At 40.6% G+C, this 21946-nt stretch overlaps 1 protein-coding gene across 1 annotated transcript; it reads left to right on the forward strand.

Moving 5' to 3' along the window:
• The first annotated feature begins 2797 nt into the window (after nucleotides 1–2797).
• Nucleotides 2798–21864, forward strand: trpm1b (transient receptor potential cation channel, subfamily M, member 1b). The gene is made up of 27 exons (XM_085357443.1): nucleotides 2798–2857; nucleotides 10327–10403; nucleotides 11093–11288; nucleotides 11576–11789; nucleotides 12098–12222; nucleotides 12304–12475; nucleotides 12802–12976; nucleotides 13188–13311; nucleotides 14830–14902; nucleotides 15034–15134; nucleotides 15627–15803; nucleotides 15902–16036; nucleotides 16156–16206; nucleotides 16324–16464; nucleotides 16559–16588; nucleotides 16684–16976; nucleotides 17095–17323; nucleotides 17410–17541; nucleotides 17630–17761; nucleotides 17850–17978; nucleotides 18073–18324; nucleotides 18419–18611; nucleotides 19263–19283; nucleotides 19364–19508; nucleotides 19605–19810; nucleotides 20302–20434; nucleotides 20520–21864. The coding sequence occupies exons 1-27, from the start codon at nucleotides 2798–2800 to the stop codon at nucleotides 21862–21864; spliced, it is 5061 nt and encodes a 1686-aa protein (XP_085213569.1).
• Nucleotides 21865–21946: the final 82 nt, after the last annotated feature.

Raw genomic sequence — 21946 nt, forward strand, 5'->3', positions numbered from 1 at the left:
ATATCTGGTTTGGGGTCTTTCATCATTCCTTCTTTCTTCTGCTCCATTCAGTGCTATAACTTCTCTCGGAGACAAATAATCTCCCCACACTGGCCAATACAAAGCCACCAGGAGAAGATAAAGCTCATTTGTGTCTGCTTACAAGGAGAAATTACACATAATCCATTCTAAGAGGCAGACAGCACCTAGACACATGGCTGGAGTCGAGCAGAGAAAAAGTAACCATTCATTCAAGGTTCATGTTTATTGTTTGAGATTATGACCTGATGAAGTCATCCAGCTGTCTTCACTGACACCGCAAGGTACAGTTGTTTCCCAAAGCTCATAGTTGTAAGAGTAAAGCAGATGCTTGGTGCGTGCATACTTTGGATTAGCTGATTAGGTAGCTCATTACTTCACTCACACTCGTTGCAGTTTCCTGTGTTGCAATGTGTCTCTGTGGGAGGCCACTTCACTGTGACAGGGCTGTTGTTGTTGTTGTTGTTGTTGTTGTTTTTTTTTTACATTAACAGCTTATTTTACTGTAAGGCAAACATTGAGTTACACAGACTGTTACATCCAGCCTGTGTGCATCATTTCTTGCCACTTTCAAATCTTGGTGAGCTTGGTAATCCTTTACTTATTTATCACCCTTAAAACTGTTCTATTTAGTGTCCAGCAGAGGGAGGTGCTGGACATGAAATTCATGCTCCTAAACTGGTTTCTCTTGGGTTTGACTTTCAGACCGTCTATAACAAAGTCGACTTTTTTTGTTTTGTTTTTGCTACAAAAAAAAGTGCAGACAACAAACATTACAAGTCATCATCACATTACATCAGCAGAGCAGGTGTTGAAGTGTTGGATTCTGTATAAGACCTAAAGGCTTTTGATTTTGTTGTCCATATTTTTAGCCATTTTAATGAATACCCAAAAAATATTTGCTCGGGGTAAGCTAAATGCAGTGTTTTTTATAGTGCTGACAAGTGATAGTTTGAATTTCCATTAATTTTTAAAGTCTTATATAATCAGAATCAGAATCAGAATACTTTATTGATCCCTGGGGGAAATTATTTTTTGTTACAGTGCTCCATTTTAAACCAACATTAAGACAAGACAGACAATACACTAACTAAGAATAGTACAATATATACATATATATATATACATACATACATACATAAGTCACTTATAAATAAATAGTTGGAAAAGAAACGTGTAGCTGTAGCAGCAAACAGTGTGTTAAGTGGATGCGTTGTACAGGGAGATGGCCACAGGCAGGAATGATTTCCTGTGTCGTTCAGTGGTGCTTTTCGGTAATCTCAGTCTCTCACTGAACGAGCTCCTGTGACTGACCAACATGTCATGGAGTGGGTGGGAGGTGTTATCCAACATTGTCTTTATCTTGGACAGCATCCGCCTCTCCGACACCACCTTGAGGGAGTCCAGCTCCATCCCCACAACATTGCTGGCCTTACGGATCAGTTTATTAAGTCTGTTGGCATCTGCGACCCTCAGCCTGCTCCCCCAGCATGCAACAGCATAGAGGATCGCACTGGCCACAACAGACTCAGAGAGGACAGTCCCCTGTGGTGCCCCTGTGTTGCTAATCGCCTTGTCAGACACACACTGTGGGAGACGTACATATTGTGGTCTTCCTGTCAGGTAATCAACAATCCAGGACACCAGAGAAGCATCCACCTGCATCGCTGCTAACTTATCACCCAGGAGGGTCGGCCTGATGGTGTTGAAAGCACTGGAAAAGTCAAAAAACATGACCCTCACAGTGCTCGCCGGCTGGTCCAGATGGGTGTAGACACGATTGAGCAGGTAGATGATGGCGTCCTCTGTTCCGAGACGAGGCTGATAAGCGAACTGAAGGGGATCCAGGTGTGGTCTTACTATGGGTCGCAGCTGGTCCAGGATGAGCCTTTCCAGGGTCTTCATGATGTGGGAGGTCAGTGCCACGGGCCTGTAATCCTGGGGGCCACTGGGACGAGGCGTCTTTGGTACAGGGACGAGGCATGATGTCTTCCACATCACCGGGACCCTCTGCAGACTAGTATTAGTAAGAGGTCAAACTCTTACTAATACTATGAAACAAGCTGCTCCACATGTGTTGCACAACTACTTAATGTGGTGGGAAAACCTACATGTAAGATGCTGAGAGATTAAATGTGTCGTTTTATTCAGATCCCCAAATATAAAAAACACTCAAGAATTTTTATCCTTCCTTCTGTTTATTATTTCTTAATGAGTCTAAGTACTCTCTGCTTATGCATACCTATGTTTTTGCACCCTGATGGCACCCTCTTGTCTCCCTTGTCAGATCTCATCTGGTGGGATATCTTTTGGCTTTCTGTTGGCTAACTTTAGCTTCACAGCTTGCACGATCTCTCTCTAAGCCTTTTTGGGGGGTTGTGGTGTGCCAAAGTAGATTTACCTTCAATAACCATTTATTAAATCTCTATCCATTAGACTCTGAGGCTTCGTAAGAGCTGGCTGCATTAAGCCTGATTATGGGATGTTCGGCAGTGGAAAAGGGTCTATGTGTCAAGTGTGTCATCGAGTGATTTATATCCCTGGCAGGGATCTCTGTCTTGTCAGTCGGGAATAAGCCGCATAGAGGAGAGAGAAGCATTGAAACCTTTACTGAAGGTGAAGCAAAATAGTTTTAAAGTGTAAATCCAGGGCTTGGTGCCATCACCTGGTGCTGTAGTGGCTCTTGAGTGTTTCTGTCTGTCTCTAATGTCGACGTTGCTGGCGTCCCCTGACCTGTCGCCACTCTCCAAGGGTTCCTCTCTTGAGTTAAGTCTTCAGCATGGACACTGGCACCTTTAAAAGATCCTCCCTCAAACGCAGCACATCTGGCTCGCAGAAGGTAAGATGAAGTGTGCAGGCATCAATGTCACATTCAACAGCTATTAATTTTTATTACCTTTCAGACGTTTTTCCACTCTGGGATTTTAATTAGGATTAAAAAAATGTTTTAAAGGATTTTTTAAAATTGAATTGTAATCTATTATTAATGGAACTTTTATAAATGATGTTGTTCTCAAGAAAAGGAAGTTTATCTTAGCTTTTTAGCAAACTTTTTGCAAACACAAACTGTATGATTACTCAAGTCATCACTTTAAGGATATGCAACATGGTGCCAACACTGTCATCTAGCCTCAGCCCTTCTCGTCCAATCATTTTAGAGGTTTTCTCTTTAGCATAAAGTCTCTAAGAACTGCTGCTCATATACCAGCCTTTAAAAGTTGAGTGCTATTTAAAACTGCAGCCACATTCTCCAGTACAGTCTTCAATCCTAATGACCCAGCTTTGATAACCACTGACTTTTATATCTTTGTAAAGTCTTTTAAAAAAGTATTTAAAAGACCCTGAAAGCAAAAATATGTAATCATTCATACATTTCTCTTCCTAATATTTGAGCAACATATCCCAGAAGAAGAGCATGTGAACTGCAAATTAAGAGAGTTTGCACTATTTTTGTGTAGGCTCATGAGCACAGAATTTTTAAGGACAAATATAATTCAATTTAAATTTAAATGAAGGAGAAAGTCGGATTAAATAACTACATTGATTGTGGCATGGTTGTGCCAGACAGGCTGGTCTAGGTATTTCAGAAACTGCTGATTCACGGGGATTTTTCCCAAACAATCATCATTATGATTCACAGAGAATGATCCTAAAAAGAGAAATTATCCATCGAGCAGCTTTTCTCTGGGTAACAATGTGTTGTTGATGCCACACAAGACTATTGGTGAGTGCTCAGCTAAGGATAGAAAAAGAAGCTACAATTCTCACAATCTGACCACAGAAGATTGAAAAGATGTTGCCTAGTCCGATGAGTCTCGATTTCTGTTTTAACATTCAGATGGCAGGGTCAGAGTCTGGTCTAAACAACATAAAAGCATGATGTTCAGGCTGCTGCGGCTGGTGGTGGTGGTGTAATGGTGTGGGGGATAATTTCTTGGTACACTTAGGGCTCCTTAGTAGCAAATGAGCATCACTTAAATACCAGACCCTACCTGAGTATCATTGCTGATCATATCATAAAGCTGAAATCATGGTGAACGCTGGCCTCTAGTCACCAGAGAGCACCTTAAACGTAAACTGTGTTGAAAACCTCCAACAGAGAACACATTTAGATAGATGTGTTCACAAAATATTACCTGATAAATTAGATGAAATTAGCAAAGTATTCATCTCCATCTATGTCTAGTTAAATAAAAAACAGTAATCACTAGAAAATACTGAAAAGAAATATTCATGAATTCTCCGCAGGTTAACGGGGGTGACTAATTTTTGATGAGTTTGTACTCAGACACTAAACATTAGTAATAAAAACTGCAACAACCAGTAAAAATCTGAATCTGTATATCCTACCAGATTCACTCTGGGTTTGCACCTCATATGAGATTGTGATGTATGAGTCACCCAACCACCCTTCACAGTCAGTTGTTCGCCTCTGATGAAATTAAATGGCATTTATTTAAGCGCACACCAAAAGACTATTACAAAAGATATGGTCAAAGCAAAAAAGAAATTCTTTGAATACATCCCTCTCAAGGCAAAAACATGCAGAAACAACAGAAACAGCACTCACATAAAAACAAAGTTTTTAATTTATATGGCAGCTGATAAATTCAGAATAACTCTAAGATAAATTTTAATGACAAAATCATCCTATAATGGCTACAAAATAATGTGAATTTTAGTGACGGAAAGCATTTGATCTCCTTGGAGCACAAGATTTAGTACTTGGTGGAATAACCGTTGTTGGCAAGCACAGTCTCTGTAGATATATTCGACCACTCTTCTCTTCAGATCTTTTCCTAATGCTCGAGTATATGAGGTTGCAATAAATGCAATAAACTGCAATAAAGTTATCTTGTACTACTGATGGGAAAACACCACCAAAGTTTAATGCTTTCACTGCCACGTGTGACAGTAGGGATGATGCTCTTGGTGTCAAAGTCAGCATTTTTTCCCTTAAGACACTCTGAATGAAGTTGTTCCAAAAAGTTTTATTTCCTAACAAAGGTGGTGACTGTGGTCCCGTCTGCATTTTCCCATGCAGTGTTGGGAGTCATGCCTTGCCCTCCTTATGGTCATTAATTCTGCATGAGACAAGATCATGGGTGGAGCACCAGACTGAGAGTGACTGACTGTAATTTTGCGTGTCTTAAATGTGAGAATAATCACACCAACAGTTGTCAATGTGTCACCAAGATGCTTACTGGTGACTTCAATCTATACACCTAAAAACCACAAACCAGGCGAGAAATTTGGGTGTAGTGATGGATGCAGACCTAAACTTAGAAAAACACATTAAGACAATAACAAAGTCAGCTTACTATCACCTCAAGAATATATCAAGGATAAAAGATCTGATGTCTCAACAGGACCTGGAAAAACTAGTCCATGCATTCATCTTTAGTAGGCTTGATTACTGTAACAGCATCTTTACAGGTCTACCTAAAAAATCAGTCAGACAACTACAGCTCATTCAGAACTCTGCTGCTCGAGTCCTCACTAAGACCAAAAAAGTGGACCACATCAGTCCAGCTCTGAGGTCTTTACACTGGCTGCCTGTCCGTCAGAGGATAGACTTTAAAGTTCTGATGCTGGTCTATAAAGCTCTGAATGGTTTAGGACCAAAATACATCAGTGACCTCCTGACCCAGTATGAACCTTCCAGTCATCTGGATCTGGTCTTTTATCAGTTCCCAGAGTCAGAACCAGACACGGAGAAGCTGCATTCAGCTTTTATGCTCCTTATATCTGGAACAAACTCCCAGAAAGCCTCAGATCAGCTGAAACACTCAGTTTATTTAAATCCAGGTTGAAGACTCACCTGTTCTCAGCTGCATTTGAATAAAGCACCAAATCCACACTTTTAAGCTTAAATTTCAAAACTTACATTTAACTACTGATTTTATCTATTGTTCTGATTTGATCTGTTTTGATTTTATATACTGTTTTGTTTGTTTGTTAATTAGTTTGTTTGTTTGCTTGTTTTAATCAATTTTAAATCATGCTTTTTATTTGTTTTTGTTTCTAATGTCTCTGTAAAGCACTTTGAATCACCTTGTTGTTGAATTGTGCTATACAAATAAACTTGCCTTGCCTTGCCTTGCCTTGGTGATCCATTAGCCCATTGCCGCTTTTGTACTGGTCAACCCAGAGCTCTTTGGCCTTGGTGATGAGGTTAGGGACTGCTTAGGGGCCCAGGTATATTTATAATCCACACAATAGTGCAATCCACTGTGGATACTGGCTTGGTGACTGTTAATCCCTAAATTGTTGCCAATGAAAAACTTGGCATACTTGACCCAAATAAACAGAAATGCACATTTATTTCAAACGACAACAATTTTTTTCTCTTTTGTTTAGTTGAAAAGTTATCATTTACTCTTAACATACATCTACAACTGAAATTGCATTCAGCTCATTTCTTTGTAAGTAGTTCAAATCATGAATTCATCAGGGTGTCGAATCCCTGTAACATCTGTTGAGGCTGCTATGTATGTAGAGTAAGGCTTATAAATGAACCCTTGTAATCCTTAAAATTGTTGGGTAACCTGGTTATTTTTTAGTTGCGTGATTGATAATTATTACGTTACTTAAACTGTTGTAGCCATAATGAGTAAGTTCCTTCACTTTCACAACAGAAAGATTTCAGATGTCGCTAGTTTTTTAGGATGCCCTAACTTTATTGCGATTCCTTGATTTTGGTCTCTATTTCAGTCAGACTGCTTTAGGGAAAAAAGTGAAAAACAGCAGCCTTAAAACATGTCTTATGACTCCCTCAAATCTCGGGGATAATCAGTGACATGTTGGACTCGTGATGGCTAACTGGATTTTTCAACTCAGGAGGACAAAGAGTGCATTTACAAGCAGGGCTGACTGAAAACAGTTTGCTGCACAGTTAATGCAAATTTGCCCATCCAGACCCTGGAAGTGGAGTGTGCCACTTTGACGAAATATCTTTTCTCCTCGAGTAAAAACAAGTAAAAGGCAGCTTTATATTCAGCCCATGTGGTTTACCATGAGTCTGAAACGCTTTTTTTTTAGACAGTTAACAGAGCCTACATGGGTTTTCTTCCTGTCACAATGCATCAAGCTCTAACTAGCATAGCTATTCAATACCAATGAGGAGCAATTAGTTGCTTCAACCCGGGTAACATCACATTCCTTATAGGAACCCAAAATCCTTTCTTTCACTTGTGCTCACAAAGCTTTTGTTGTATGAATTCCATTGTTACTGCAATATTGTGAATATCTGACACGTTGATTTTCAACTGATATAGCTACAGAATTTAACCAAACATGTGCTGCCAGTCAGGTATCCACATACAGATATAAAGTCATCATTATACCTTCTCTATATGAGCCTTTGGGACTGCGTAGTGTAATTAAAGCTTTACCGGAACAAATTAGCTGTGGTCAAGTTGTTGCTAAGCTGTGGGTCAGGAGACCAGGACCATGTGATTCCAGTATAAAAAGGAATGAATGTATGGTATACTGTGAATGTGACCTTTGTATACACATTGTTGCTCCGATGTCCAATGCATTGTATTAAAGTGCTAAGCATGGTCAAAGTTTGACAGGAAAACACTGCATCAGTACGGCTAATAATAAATATATTTTTTTAAATTTCCGTCTCATATAGCTGTCTTTTGTTTTAAGCACTAATTTTCCAAAGTCTGCATGTTGGAATGAATGTTGTTGATTGTTCTCAGGCTTGTCTTAAGTCCTGTTAATTTGCTTGGTGTGACACAATCAGATCCTGCATTATCTCATTCTTCAAGAGTTTTTTAAAATGTTTTTTTTGTTGTTGTTGTTTTTTTCTTTGTTAAGTGCTCAAAGGCAGCTCTTAACGAGCCAGCTGGTTGCTGACTGGATTTTGGTTTTAATTGCTGTGGTTAATGAGTTTAAGTAAGCTGAAATAACTGCGTCACACTGGCCAAACCCTTCTGGAAATGCGCTTTGTTTTGTCCGGCTATAATTAACATTGGCCCACGTGTGTTTTTTACTGGAGCACGAAGAAAAGTGGGAAACTGGAGGGGGATGCTAGGATTCTCTCTTTGTCTTTCTGTCATCTACCACCAGCCTCTGCTGTTTTTTTTTTTATTGGAGCTAAAACTGCTCACTTCAACCATAAAAGGAGTGCTTATCAAATCATTCACATGAGAAAGGCTTTAAGCAGACGTCTGCTACTTAGTGCCAGTTCGCTCCATCTCTAGTTATTAGGAATGCATCTGCAATCCCTTTATAACTTGACGACTGTTTTTATTAAATACCCAAACAGGAGGATAAATATGATAACAAAAGGGCACTGGGAGTCTCTTTTTTTATGAAAAAAGGGTGTTTTCAAATGTAGATCAAATTAACATACCTGACATTAAACAGGAAGATTAAGGGAATACTGAATATCTGGACTGCTGCCTTTTCTTTCTCTCCACAAAAACATAGTGGGTGGAAATAAAGATTAACTGCAATTAGCACTGACTGACCCCCAACTGGAGACCAGTCATGTCTTAACAAGGCGCCTTCCAAAAGAATGCCTGCATCCAATTCTCTCAATTATGCAAATTGGGTTGAAATCAAAGTACTTGGAGGGGGTGAAAATTTTCAAACGAGAAGTTGGGGACCCTCTGAACGAGGCTGCAGTACTTTTAGGTTAGTCGCTCTTCTCCATCGTCTCACACTGGCGAAGTTTTTCTAAACTGTGAAGCGAGCACAAAGAAAGGAGTTTTACACAAATTGGGAGATTAGGAGCCGGTTATCAAAGTAGATTTATTGTGCCTTGTTCAAGCGAATGATGAAAATACCCTCTGGGCATGGAGAAAGGGTCATGGGACTCCCAAAAGGATTACCTTGAACTGGAGTCATGAGACTTGGGTGAACAAAGACCCTGCTCACATGCTCATCATATTAACTGGCCCTCATAAAGTGAAGAAGTTTCATGTCCTGTGGGATTCAATGAGGCCACTTCACTGGGAGTGCAGCACCAGGAGAAAGCTCTGGCTCCCCTGCACTCCCTAGCCTTAATTTCCAGCAGCACTAGGACCTCGAAGCTCCGTCAAGAGGATTGTACGTGAGTCGAAACCCTTTAAAAACTTTATTTAGTTGCATTATTAGGATTTTACCAAGCAGCGGCCGATGTTGTATTAATTGCAGACCGTGAAAAGTGAGTTCAGATGAGGTAAATGTGAGCAGGCAGCACTGAGGGACGTCTAGGTGCTTATTGATGCATGATGACACTGAGAAATAAAGATGGGAACATTTTTTACAAAAACCCATGCTAAATAAAAAGTAGTTGTTTTGAAGCTGCGCCAAAACATCATTCTTGAAAGAGCACTGTAGTAACAGCAGATAATATATGTAAGGCTGATATCTATGTATTTGTATAATTTTAAACAATTTATACCAAATGTATACAGTAGTAGTGTTGAACTGAAAAACAAGCGTTAAAAACCCCCACGAAGAATTACTGGTGGAAAACAGTCATAATAGAAAATGGCATACATGCAATAAAAACAGATTAAAAGTAATACATGCATCTATTTGCATTCGTGTATATTTTTGGTTTGGATCATATGACATCTGCACAGGCAAAAAAACAAAAATAAATAAATGCAAAGGTTTCCCTTTTTCTTAAAGCGGAGGCGAGTAGACACTCCGGGAAAGTCTGTGGTTTTGCGGTCCAGCTGCTCTCAAAGGGGGTCATTTGAGCAGAAAAACAGGGCGAGAACAGTAACTGTTCTGTGTTATGGCTACTTGTGATCATCACAAGACTTCAGTGAGGTTTATATAAGGTCTTTCATCCTTACTCATCTGACCTCAGGCTTACTGGTAAAGTTTAAACAGATTTTTAATTTGTTTTTACATAATAATGCTGTCAAGGGTTCAAATTCTGTTTTCAACCCCACTTCCTGGTGATTTCTTGGAAAGCTTTGCTTCCCCTGATTCGGTGTTAATTGGGCTTCCACCGTCAACAATAGCCCTCTGAGAAAATTCGCCTTGAACTCTGGTTATTGTTGATCGGCAACTGGAAAAAAATCAGAAAGCAATCAGAACAGGATTTGACAAAGTGTGGGGGAATAGTACTTTTGTGCTTTTCACTGGCTGCTTATGAAACTTGAACAAACAATGGAGGCAATTTTACCAGCATCAGCTGTGGCGCAATAACATGAGAAATGACAGAGCATGCATGATTTTAGTGCCACAGCTCCTTCACCATGCTCATGTCTTTGTGCATATCAAGTACAACTTCTGGATTCTTTGGAAAACGGCTTTTGCATAACACTTTTGTTATGTTTCTTTTTGTCTTCCCAGGCACAGAAAGTATGGATTGAGAGGACCTTTCTTAAAAGAGAATGTATACACATATTTCCCAGCAAAGACCCAACCAGGTAGTTACTTCAATTCTTGAAATTTACCCTGAAATTGTACTTTAAAAAAAATTACAAGTCAGAAATATAAGTCCTCAGATTGCAAGTGCAGGTATGCTGTTATTATCCACATCATTATTCCAGAATTACAACAGGTTTTTTTCTAGCTTGAAGCAAATTCATGCAATGTTCATTTTTCTTAGAGTGTATTTTAGCATATTTTTATAAAATGTATTGTTGTTGTTGTTTTAAAAAAAAAAAATGCTTTCCATATGCAAATTAATATCCATTAAATTATGTTAAAAAGTAAAAAAGCTGAAAACATTAAGAATTAGATCACATGCATCGGTGTACATTTTTCTTGTTAAATGGGCTGTGTGAGTTATGACAGTGGTGGTTATATAAATAATATCCTGTAAATAATATAATAGCATTTGAAGCTGGCATTCGGGTCTATATTAACTGACAAACATTTTTCTTATTAATTAATTAATTTCTGAAATCATGACACCCTTGACTTCAGCCTATCCCGCATTTATCAGGATTTAAACAATGCGTCTGTAAGTCACGGCGAAAACTCCAGGGCTGCTAGAGCAGCCAGGCAGTGAGCCCTTTGTCTGCCAGAAATGGGTAGAGCAATGAAAGTATGTGTGCAAGGTGTGTCTTACTGGCTTCTTCAAGTTGCAGTTCACACCCTCTGATCTGTCTAGATGTGCCTGTGGTCAGCTGACAACACAGCACGTGGCCATCCCTCCCGGTGCCAACTCCTTAGAGGAAACCCACCAGCTGGTTCAGATTGATACCCCAAAGGATAAATGGAGTGTGATCAAGCACACCAGGACGTACCCGACGGACGCCTTTGGCATCATTGAGTTCCAAGGAGGAGGATTCATCAACAAAGCCATGGTGAGTCTCAGTCAAAAAGGTTCTGCTTCAATCTTCGATCCTGTGGATACAAGCAGTGCCTTAAAAACAGAATGTAATCATTAAAGTAGAATCTTAAAGTGTGGGGACCTTTCCTTTGTAAAGGAATATTATTTACTCACATTTTTATACCGTTAGTTCTCTCACATCAGAGAAGTGAGTGGATACGATGCAGTGTCAAGGAGCTTTAGAGTTTTTAAACTGTACTTAACGCACACGACGTAGCTAGAAAAAAGTGATAATTAACCTCCCAACTTTGTTTTTTCTAGTATATCCGGGTTTCATATGACACCAAGCCTGACAACCTACTGCATTTGATGGTAAAGGACTGGCAGTTGGAGCTGCCCACCTTGCTCATCTCTGTACACGGGGGTCTCCAGAACTTTGACCTCCAGCCCAAACTCAAACAAGTGTTTGGCAAAGGCCTGATTAAAGCGGCCGTCACAACTGGAGCCTGGATCTTCACGGGTGGAGTTAACACAGGTAGGACGCTGATGGTTTAGTATAATGCTTTTAATGTTCACTTAATAACAATCAGCTTGTGACATTAGAAGATTACCTTTGCTCCAAATTGTTATTACGTAACACTACTCTGCAATTTCCTGGGGGAGATTTGACTAATCCATTGTCACAGGTTTAGGCACTATAATTAGAGCTTTAGTGGAAAAATTCATTGCAAATGATGGATATTGCGTAAGGTTACTGCAATACTACCACATTATGCTCCATAATTCAGCCCCATCACAAAAGAGCTTTATTTGTATTGCTCTATTTTGCCAATTTTAACTTAGGGGTCATCCGCCATGTTGGAGATGCCTTAAAGGACCATTCCTCTAAGTCACGTGGAAAGGTGTGTGCTATAGGGATTGCTCCATGGGGGATCCTTGAAAACAAAGAAGACCTCATTGGAAAAGATGTAAGGACATTTGCACCAGCATGTGGTCTCCTTAAAAAGAAGACCTTTCAAAGTAATGTCTCTTCTTGTAACTTTTTCCAGGTAACAAGACCCTATCAGACGATGGCAAACCCACTGAGCAAGCTGGCTGTGCTCAACAACAGCCATTCCCACTTCATCCTCACAGACAACGGAACCTGCGGGAAGTACGGCTCTGAGGTCAAACTCCGTAGACTGCTGGAGAAGCACATCTCTCTGCAGAAGATCAATACTCGTAAGTTGTTTAGTGTGCTGAATTTTTAAATAATCTGCCCACTGTGATGTGCATATGTGAGCTAAAATCTTGTTGGACACATGGATGGAGAGCTCCTCTGTGACATGTGGGCTTCCCTTTGTCATCCTATGCCTGGAACTTGGATAAGGCAGGGACAGCAAAGGGATGCTCAGCTGTCACCATTGACGTCACTTCCTCCTTCCTCTGGTTTGTCTGTTCACACATGGCATCGTAGCACAACATAAGCTTCATCATTTCACTCTCAGACTGTTTTACAGAGAAAAGAAAGGATGGAACAAATGATTATTTCTCTCTATTCATTCCAGGTTTGGGTCAGGGGGTTCCTCTGGTGTGTTTAATAGTAGAGGGAGGTCCCAACGTTATCTCCATTGCCCTGGAGAGTCTGAGAGATGAGCCCCCCATCCCTGTGGTGGTGTGCGATGGCAGCGGCCGTGCTTCTGACATCATTTCCTTTGCGCACAAGTTCTCAGAGGATGGAGGGTGAGGTTTCAGTTGATTTGCCTTTTACACTGATATCAATCCTTTAAAAAAACCAGTAATTTCTGTAACTGTGAGACATCTGCTGCTGCCTATCTTGGCCAGGTCTCCCTTGAAAAAGAGGTTTTTAATCTCAATGGGATCTTCCTGGTTAAATAAAGGTTAATAATAATAAAAAAAAACAAAAATGTGCTTTTTTTATCCTGTCATGCAGCCTGGTTAATGACGATGTCAGAGACCAGCTTTTAGTGACTATTCAGAAGACATTCAATTATAGCAAAAGCCAGTCGCAGCAGATCCTGCTCATGGTAATGGAGTGCATGAAAAAAAGGGAATTGGTAAGTAGAGGAACAAAGTGAGTGAAACCATTGTAGGAGTGAAGCCATGTATTTTTAAAGCAACATGTCTGTGTCAATCAATAAATATTTTTGAGTTGTGAAGCATCTGGTCTCCATCGTCATTCATCGCCACTCCACTCATTTGTGTATGTCCATTAACATACTGAATAAACATAATCCCCGCTACCTGCATGTCATTTCACCTTCTTTTGTGGTCATGTGCGTTATATCGTAATCCGGGACTTTTACAGCTTTACTGTAGGATATTATTAACTGTTAAGGACGCATGCAAGTGCGTAGCTGTCAAATGGTGGTATGTACTCCAACTCAGTTCAGCACACACCTGGTAAAGGTTTTCAGCAAAAAAAAAGAAAAAAAAAACCAGAGCTGAGAGTAATTCTTCAAGATGAATGCCTAAGTAGCAGCAGCATTTGTGCATCTCTTGCAGATTCCCGAAGGCATAATTGATGTGATAAACAGTTTGTAACGCTATATAATCTCTATAATCTATACATTTGAGAGGAAAAGATCAACACACACTATCAACTGCTTAGCTCGTACTTCATCTACTCACAGGAAGCATACAGCACACAGATGGAGGAGAGGATCCAGCTCCCTAATCCTCAGCCAGGTTGCTCTATCCACTCCGCAGGCTTTCAGTCCCCAGAGTGCTATCAGTTTACCACTTCACTCTGAAACTCTCAATCCCAGACGTATTAGACTGCCTAATGCTCCAAAACACTCACATAAGCAACTTAAAATGCTTTTTGAAAGATCATACTGAATAGTACTGTTTTTTATTAAACACTATTTAGTTTTCCTTGATTCTCTATCGAGACAAAGCGGCAGAACAACCAAGTCGTCTGAGCTCTTTATGTATAAATCTTAAACTAAAGGGCGGTAACTAACCTACAGGTGAATCAGTGTCACTGTCTAGTCCACACATAATCCTTTCATCCTAAGTGCATCCAATGTGAACATCTGGCCTGGGCAGATAAAAACACTGATTTAGAGGGCTACATTTTGCTGTGATGTAACACCAGGATGCAACATTTAACCGAATTATAAAATTATTATCATAAAAGTGTCCGCACGCACACAAACAAGGCAGCCTGCAGCTTCCTGAAAGAGAAACAAAAGTGTTCAGTGTTCATACTGATGCAGACTGCTCATTATTAACGCATCCTGAGGCCGGCGCTGGAAAAACTCTGGCACCGTGCCACATATGCGTGCCAATCTAATCCCATTCACCATGGCTGCGCATGTGACAGACCCGTCAGCGTAATTTCATTTGATATCAAGTCTGTAACAAGGCAAGCGCTATCGCCGTGTCTGACGATTAAATTGGCTGTTTGCGCTCGAAAGGTCAGCCACAGGGTGCTGGAGAAAGAAGCCCTGCTGAAAATCAGTGGCAAAAATTCATTCTTTCATCAATCATTTCATCTGTGTAGTTTGTTATCAGTTATCAATTATTACAGTGTAACATTCCCTCGCTTCCTTTTTTATTCTCACATATAGATTACAGTTTTTCGAATGGGGTCTGAGGGACAACAGGATATAGAAATGGCCATCCTTACTGCTTTGTTAAAAGGTATCATCAGACACCAACACCAGTGGTTATCCCACTCGAAGCTTGCCTCCTTGTATATTTCCAATAGATTCTCTTACGACGTGCCACACATGCCGGCTCTCGTCACGTCTCCGTCTTTTTTCTTGCATCAGGAACGAACGCATCAGCAGCAGACCAGCTCAGTTTGGCTCTGGCCTGGAACAGAGTGGATATCGCACGAAATCACATCTTTGTTTACGGACACAATTTGCCAGTGAGTGTTCCTCACTTTTGAACAGTGTAAATTATTCATTTCACATCAGTGCTTTGTGACTACATGGATTCAAGACTGAAGGAAATAATTTGTTTTTGAAAATCCAATAAAAAAAAGAAAGAAAAAAGTGTGAAACAGAGTCGATGAAAGTTTAGAATGACGCATTTGCAAATGCTTCAAATTCATCTGCTGAAAGAAGCAGCCTACACAAGTGTGATGTGAAACCCCAAAGCAATCAGCAGGTATCCACGGAGAGTGAATTTATGAGATGAAGAAATTGTGAAAAGAATTGACTGAAGACCAAAGGAGAGTTTTCAGCTTGGTGATATCAGTTCTTGCTGGAAAAAAACACACCTCATATGCAAATACATATATAAGCAAACATAAATTGTGTCATATCACTCAAACACAAAAACTGGCAACTGATATGATCAAGTTAGAGGCATAGTAGAAATTGATGTTTGATATTTTTTTCTATTATTACTCGGTCAGCCTGCTGGTGCTATTGCCAACACTACAACCACTGCAGCCCCGTCTCAGGAGAAACAGAGGAGCCCTGCGAGCGCTCCTCGCAGCAAGACTCGGGTCAAGAAGGGGAAAGGGAAGGGAAAGGCAAAACCTGAACCACCAGAGGAAACAGATCCAAGGAAGTTGGAGTTGATTCGCTGGGTAGGAATAATGAAGTTTATGCAAATGTTACATGTGGAAATATGAGACAACAGAGTGAACATAGAGAAAATAATTATATTATATATCTATTCTATCAGGTGAACTCACTGGAGCAGGCTATGATGGATGCTCTGGTGCTGGACAGAGTGGACTTTGTCAAACTGCTCCTCGAGAATGGAGTCAACATTCACCACTTCCTCACCATTCCCAGGCTGGAAGAGTTATACAACACGGTGAGAGTTCTACAATGCTGAGCAACACCAGCAAAAGGGAAAAAAAAATTAATTCACAGAGTTTTGATGGATAAAAATATACAGAACCTACTTCTCCTTCTTGTTCTCACATCTTTCAGAAACTTGGCCCGGCAAATACCCTGCACGCTGTGGTTAGGGATGTCAAAAAGGTAAGACAGTCTTTGCTTATAACAATAAACATTCAGCAGAATCATTTCAGTTTATTTCAGGTTCAATATTATTTTAAAGCAGTTAAGGTCGTGCTTTCTTATATATGACTTCTGCAGGGAAACCTTCCTCCAGATTATCAAATTACTTTGATTGATATTGGTCTTGTGCTGGAATACCTCATGGGCGGAGCTTACAGAAGCAATTACACCAGGAAAGCTTTCCGTAACCTCTACAATAATCTATATGGACTAAAAAGGGTACGCATGGATGGAAGGAAATAAATGACAGTGGTTTGTCATCATATTAAGTAACATTTTATATTAATTGCAACGCTTTGTTCTCTTCTTGCAGCCCAAAGCTCTGAAGCTTCTAGGAATGGAGGTAGGGTTTTCTTTCGCAACAACTAAAATAGTTTAACTAATCAAACCCACACAGAAGCACAATCTATCTAGCTGTTGTTGTTTTGTTTTTGTTAGGATGATGAACCTAGGTCAAAAGGCAAGAAAAAGGCCAAAAAGAAGAAAGAGGAGGAGGTGGAAATTGATGTGGATGACCCTGAAGTCTGTCGATTCAAGTATCCCTTCCACGAGCTGATGCTGTGGGGGGTGCTGATGAAGCGCCAGAAGATGGCACTATTTCTCTGGCAGCGTGGCGAAGAGGCTATGGCAAAGGCTTTAGTGGCTTGTAAACTGTATAAGGCCATGGCTCATGAGTGCTCTGAGAGTGAACTGGTGGATGATATCTCCCAAGATCTGGAAAACAACTCCAAGTGAGTGATGCAGAATGCTTTTTATACTTTCTGTAACGATGTATGTCTTTTTCTACTTGCTTTAAACTACTTTGATAAGTGCTATATAGAAATAATTGTTGTTGTGTCCCTCTCACAGAGAATTTGGACAACTGGCCTACGAATTATTGGACCAGTCCTACAAGCACGATGAACAGGTGGCCATGAAACTCCTAACATATGAGCTGGTTAACTGGAGTAACTCCACCTGTCTGAAGCTGGCTGTGGCTGCTAAGCAACGTGACTTCATCGCTCACACCTGCAGCCAGATGTTGCTCACTGATATGTGGATGGGCTGCTTGAGGATTGGAAAAAGCCCGGGCCTGAAGGTTAACTTAAAAAAATTCTAAAACAATAATATTTACAAGAAGAATGTTATTAGCGGAAATACTTGAAAAATGATTATCTCACTCAGGTTATTCTGGGAATCATCTTCCCTCCTCTGATTCTGCTGTTGGACTTCCGCCTTGGAGACGATGCCTCTTATCAGGCACCTGCACGCAAAGAAGAGGGAAAGGACAAAGATGATGACACAAAATCCAGCAAGGTCCTTGTTCATACTTTTTTTTTTATTAGACATATGCCTAATTTAAGGGTGAATGATTGTAAGCTTGCTGTTTGCTGTGATGCTGCAGGATGCCAACACTGATGCAACTTCCCGAAAAGGAGACGAAGAAGAGGATAGCACCAAAATCCATAAAATCCCAGTTGGCAAAAGATTCTTTGAGTTTTATAATGCACCTTTCACCAAATTCTGGTTTAACACAGTAAGTTCCCTTCTGATGCGTGAAGCATGCATTTCAAAAATGACCGCCAACAACAACAAACAGCTTTATGACCTTATTGTTTTGACAGATCTCCTATCTGGGCTATCTGATGCTGTACAACTACATTATCCTGGTGAAAATGGAGCGATGGCCATCTATACAAGAGTGGATGGTCATAGCATACATCCTCACACTTGGCACTGAAAAAGTCCGACAGGTATGAGCCTTTACAGAGTCGGAATATCTTAAATTCCAAGCGGTTTTATGGGCTTGTAATGAATACTGTGTGATCTCCTAATCCTGGTGTCTAGATTCTGATGTCAGAACCAGGGAAGCTGAAACAAAAGATAAGTGTGTGGATGGAGGAGTACTGGAACATCACAGACCTGGTTGCCATATCCACGTTCCTTCTGGGGCTAATGCTACGGCTACAGCCTGAACCGTACATGGGCTATGGCAGGGTTATCTACTGTATAGACATCATCTTTTGGTACATTCGTGTATTGGACATCTTTGGAGTCAACAAATACCTGGGACCTTATGTGATGATGATAGGGAAAATGGTAATAGTTCAACGAATCACAGATGGCATGCACACACACAAAAAGAAAGAGAACACACTGAGCTTGCATGTTCTCTTTGTTTGATTCCTTTCAGATGATTGATATGATGTACTTTGTGGTGATCATGCTGGTGGTGCTTATGAGCTTCGGAGTGGCTCGACAAGCCATACTTCATCCAGATGAGGAGCCAACATGGCGCCTGGCCAGAAACATTTTCTACATGCCTTATTGGATGATCTATGGGGAGGTTTTTGCAGACTCGATAGACCGTAAGACTAGAATTCATAGTAAGATTCTGTTTCCTGATTCTGGGCAGATGATCAGTACTGCATTATTTCTCTGTTTTAAAATCTGTCTTAGCAATGTCACACACTTTGACATACTCTGTCTCCCTCTGCTGGCACATTTGGAATAGCACTTACTACAATACATACATTCAGTACAACACAATGTTTCACTGCTTAAGAGCAGAATAGATGCCTGTATGTCATCTCCTCTGTCATGATCATCTGCCTCCAAGTTTTTCTTCTCCTGTTAATGTTTCTTCTGTCAAGGTGAAGGCAACAAGCAACTATTTAAAAAGCCTCAATTAGAAATGATATTGAAGATGGTATTGAACCTTTTCTGGAAGGTGCTGTTAAACATGTGGTCTAATTGATACTGAAATTCGGATGTTTGTCTTCATTCATTTTTAATTTTATGAACAAGGTTGTATAAAAAAATGTAAAAATGTAAAATATGTCAAGGATATAAAGTATGCAACTAGGTATGTTTGAGTACTTTTAAAAGTGCAATGAACAATTTGATAAGACCAGTCCACCCTTTAAAGCAAAACAGCTTGACCTTGACAGAAATATGACATAAAAGTCTTATGTCTATTGATTTTAACGCTTTCTCCATTTCCCTGCGGAACTGTGGTTTTCGGGGATTTTTCCAAGTCTATGCAATGGAAATCAACCGTAAGTCATCATGAATGGTATTCTAATTATTTACATTAAAGTCTATATAAATGTATAACTTTAATCTCCCATTCTTGCAGCTCCATGTGGTGAACATTTATATGATGAGGATGGGAAGAAACTCCCCCCATGTATCCCCGGTGCCTGGCTCACACCTGCCATTATGGCCTGTTACCTTCTCGTAGCAAACATTCTTCTGGTCAACTTGCTCATTGCGGTCTTCAAGTAACTATACTTCCAATGTCTACTTGTTCTATTGTTTCTAAGAAAATATCTCCTCTTACAGTTTTTACTCACTGGTCTGCATGTCCTGTCCCACAGCAACACCTTCTTTGAAGTCAAGTCAATTTCCAACCAAGTGTGGAAGTTCCAGAGATATCAGCTGATCATGACTTTCCATGACCGTCCCATTTTACCGCCACCTCTCATCATCCTCAGCCACCTCTATATCCTCTTCAACAGAATGTTCAAGCGATGTGCCAGGAAGAAACAGGAGGGAGAGCTAGATGAGAAAGACCGTGGCCTCAGTTAGTCTCCTTTTTTAAACCAAAACAATTTTATCATTATACTTAATACTTAAGTGCAATTAACTCTTTACCCCTTGAAAGCCTCCTAGGAGTATCCTTTGAAACTGCCTTCTAAATTGAGCCGTTTCTATCAAATTTCAGGCGTGCTTGTAGAACAAAATGTATGTGTGTGTGCATCAGAAGTTAGTGGGGATGGTCTCTGTCTATGCAAATACCTATAAAAAACAGAAACTATTCTAATGGTCGACAAACCACATCTTTATTGATATACACTGTGGTGTTAAAATTCATCACTAAGGATACAGGTGAGGTTTTCAAATGCCATCTTTATGAGGGTAAAGAGTTTATGCAGTTTTTCAGTGGTTAATAATACACACTAAGCGTTTAAACCACATCAAAATATTAATTTCATGATTCTGTAGCCTATAAACATGAAGAAACTGCTGGAACTGATTTTTTTAACAGAAATTGCTGTCATGTGTTTTCTTCAGAGCTCAGGCTGAATCCAGAGGAGCTAAAATTCCTGTACGAGTTTGAAGAACAGTGTGTCGAGGAATATTTCAGAGAGAAAGAGGACGAGCAACAGTCTTCCAGTGACGAACGCATCAAGGTTACTTCAGAGAGGTACAAACTTTTAAAAGTAGTTCAAATATTTCAAATTGGTTCCTGTTTCCATAAAAACTATTTTTCTCTCAACTCTTCTTGGCAGAGTTGAGAATATGTCAATGCGTCTGGAAGAGGTAAATGAGAGGGAGAACACGATGAAGGCCTCCCTGCAGACGGTGGATCTGCGTCTGGCCCAGCTGGAGGAGCTCCATGGACGTATGGCAACCGCCCTTGAAAAGCTTGCAGGTGTGGACAGGTTAGAGCTGACTCGAACCTATTCGCGAAACTCATCGGTGTGCGACCCTTCCAATCTCCTTCGCCAAGGCAGTATTAACAGTGCTGACGGTTACAGTCTTTACCGCTTCCACATGGATATGGAAGAGTTTGCATCCAGGCAGAAGGACACAGAAGACACAACAAAAACCGGCCTAGAAAGACAGCGGAGTCTGCGGCAAGCCTCAAGTATGTGCACTCTCAACACCAAGGAAGGTGGTCAGAGCTCAGAGTCCGGAGGTTTCGAGAGACCTCCGCCAAGCTCAGTTGTAGATATTCTCATATCTCCGTGTGAACAAAGGCCCTCTTCTGCAACATCAAGTCAAGAAACAATAACAAACATAAAACAAGGCAGCACGATGTTTCTAGACAGACTACCAGACAAAAACAGACTGAGGCCTTTGTCCCCTCCAAAAAGGACAAAATCGTTGAAACACTATCCAATTGAAGACCAATTCATTTCTCCTTTGACAAAGAGGAGGTCTATGAGCACCATCATTATGAACCCCCCTGATGAACCACAGAAAGCTCCTGAGCCCATAGACAAAGTCCAGAGTCTGCTAGGAAACTCCTCTTCGCCAAAGAGGACTAAATCTCTGAGGTACATCCCTACTGAAAACCAAAGCCAGACTTCTCCCATCACTAAGAAGAGGGCTATGAGCAGCATCCTCTACACTCCAGCTGAGGCTGGTGATGATATGATGCAAACTGCAGAGTACAGGTCACTGGTAGAGCACATTAATAAAACTCCAAATCAGTGGCCATCAAATTTAGCGTATCAGGTGCATCCTACCACTTTGGGTCAAATGCCTAAAGTATCAACAGTCAGAACACTCACCCAGCAATATCAAACTCAGACTGAGGCAATTCCTACAGAAAGTACGAGGACTCTTCCAGGAACAGAAACTCCAGAGGATCCAAAAACGATCAAGAGAAACCTCTCGAACACCACAGAGTATCTGACAGCTGCTGATGAAAAATATTTACCCTCTCACAGATCACAGACTTGGAACGCAAGCGACAGGAGAGCCAAGTCCATGATGGTTAGCAAGCAGCTAGCTGCATCTAGCAGCGAGAGAGTCCTTAACGAAAGCAGAAAGGCGTCAACTTTTGGACAGGCAGATGAGGAAACAAAATCAGATGTAGGGAAGAAGGAAGACGATGTCCAGGAGTAAAAATGAGAGCCTTAAAAAGAGAAAATAAACCAGCATGAAGTGGAAAAAATAGCAAGAAGATAAACAGAAAGCCATGATTAAA

Source organism: Diplotaxodon limnothrissa, linkage group LG7 (assembly GCF_057381915.1).
Source record: "Diplotaxodon limnothrissa isolate DT_005_m linkage group LG7, D_limnothrissa_male_GT1.1, whole genome shotgun sequence".
NCBI lineage: Eukaryota > Metazoa > Chordata > Actinopteri > Cichliformes > Cichlidae > Diplotaxodon > Diplotaxodon limnothrissa.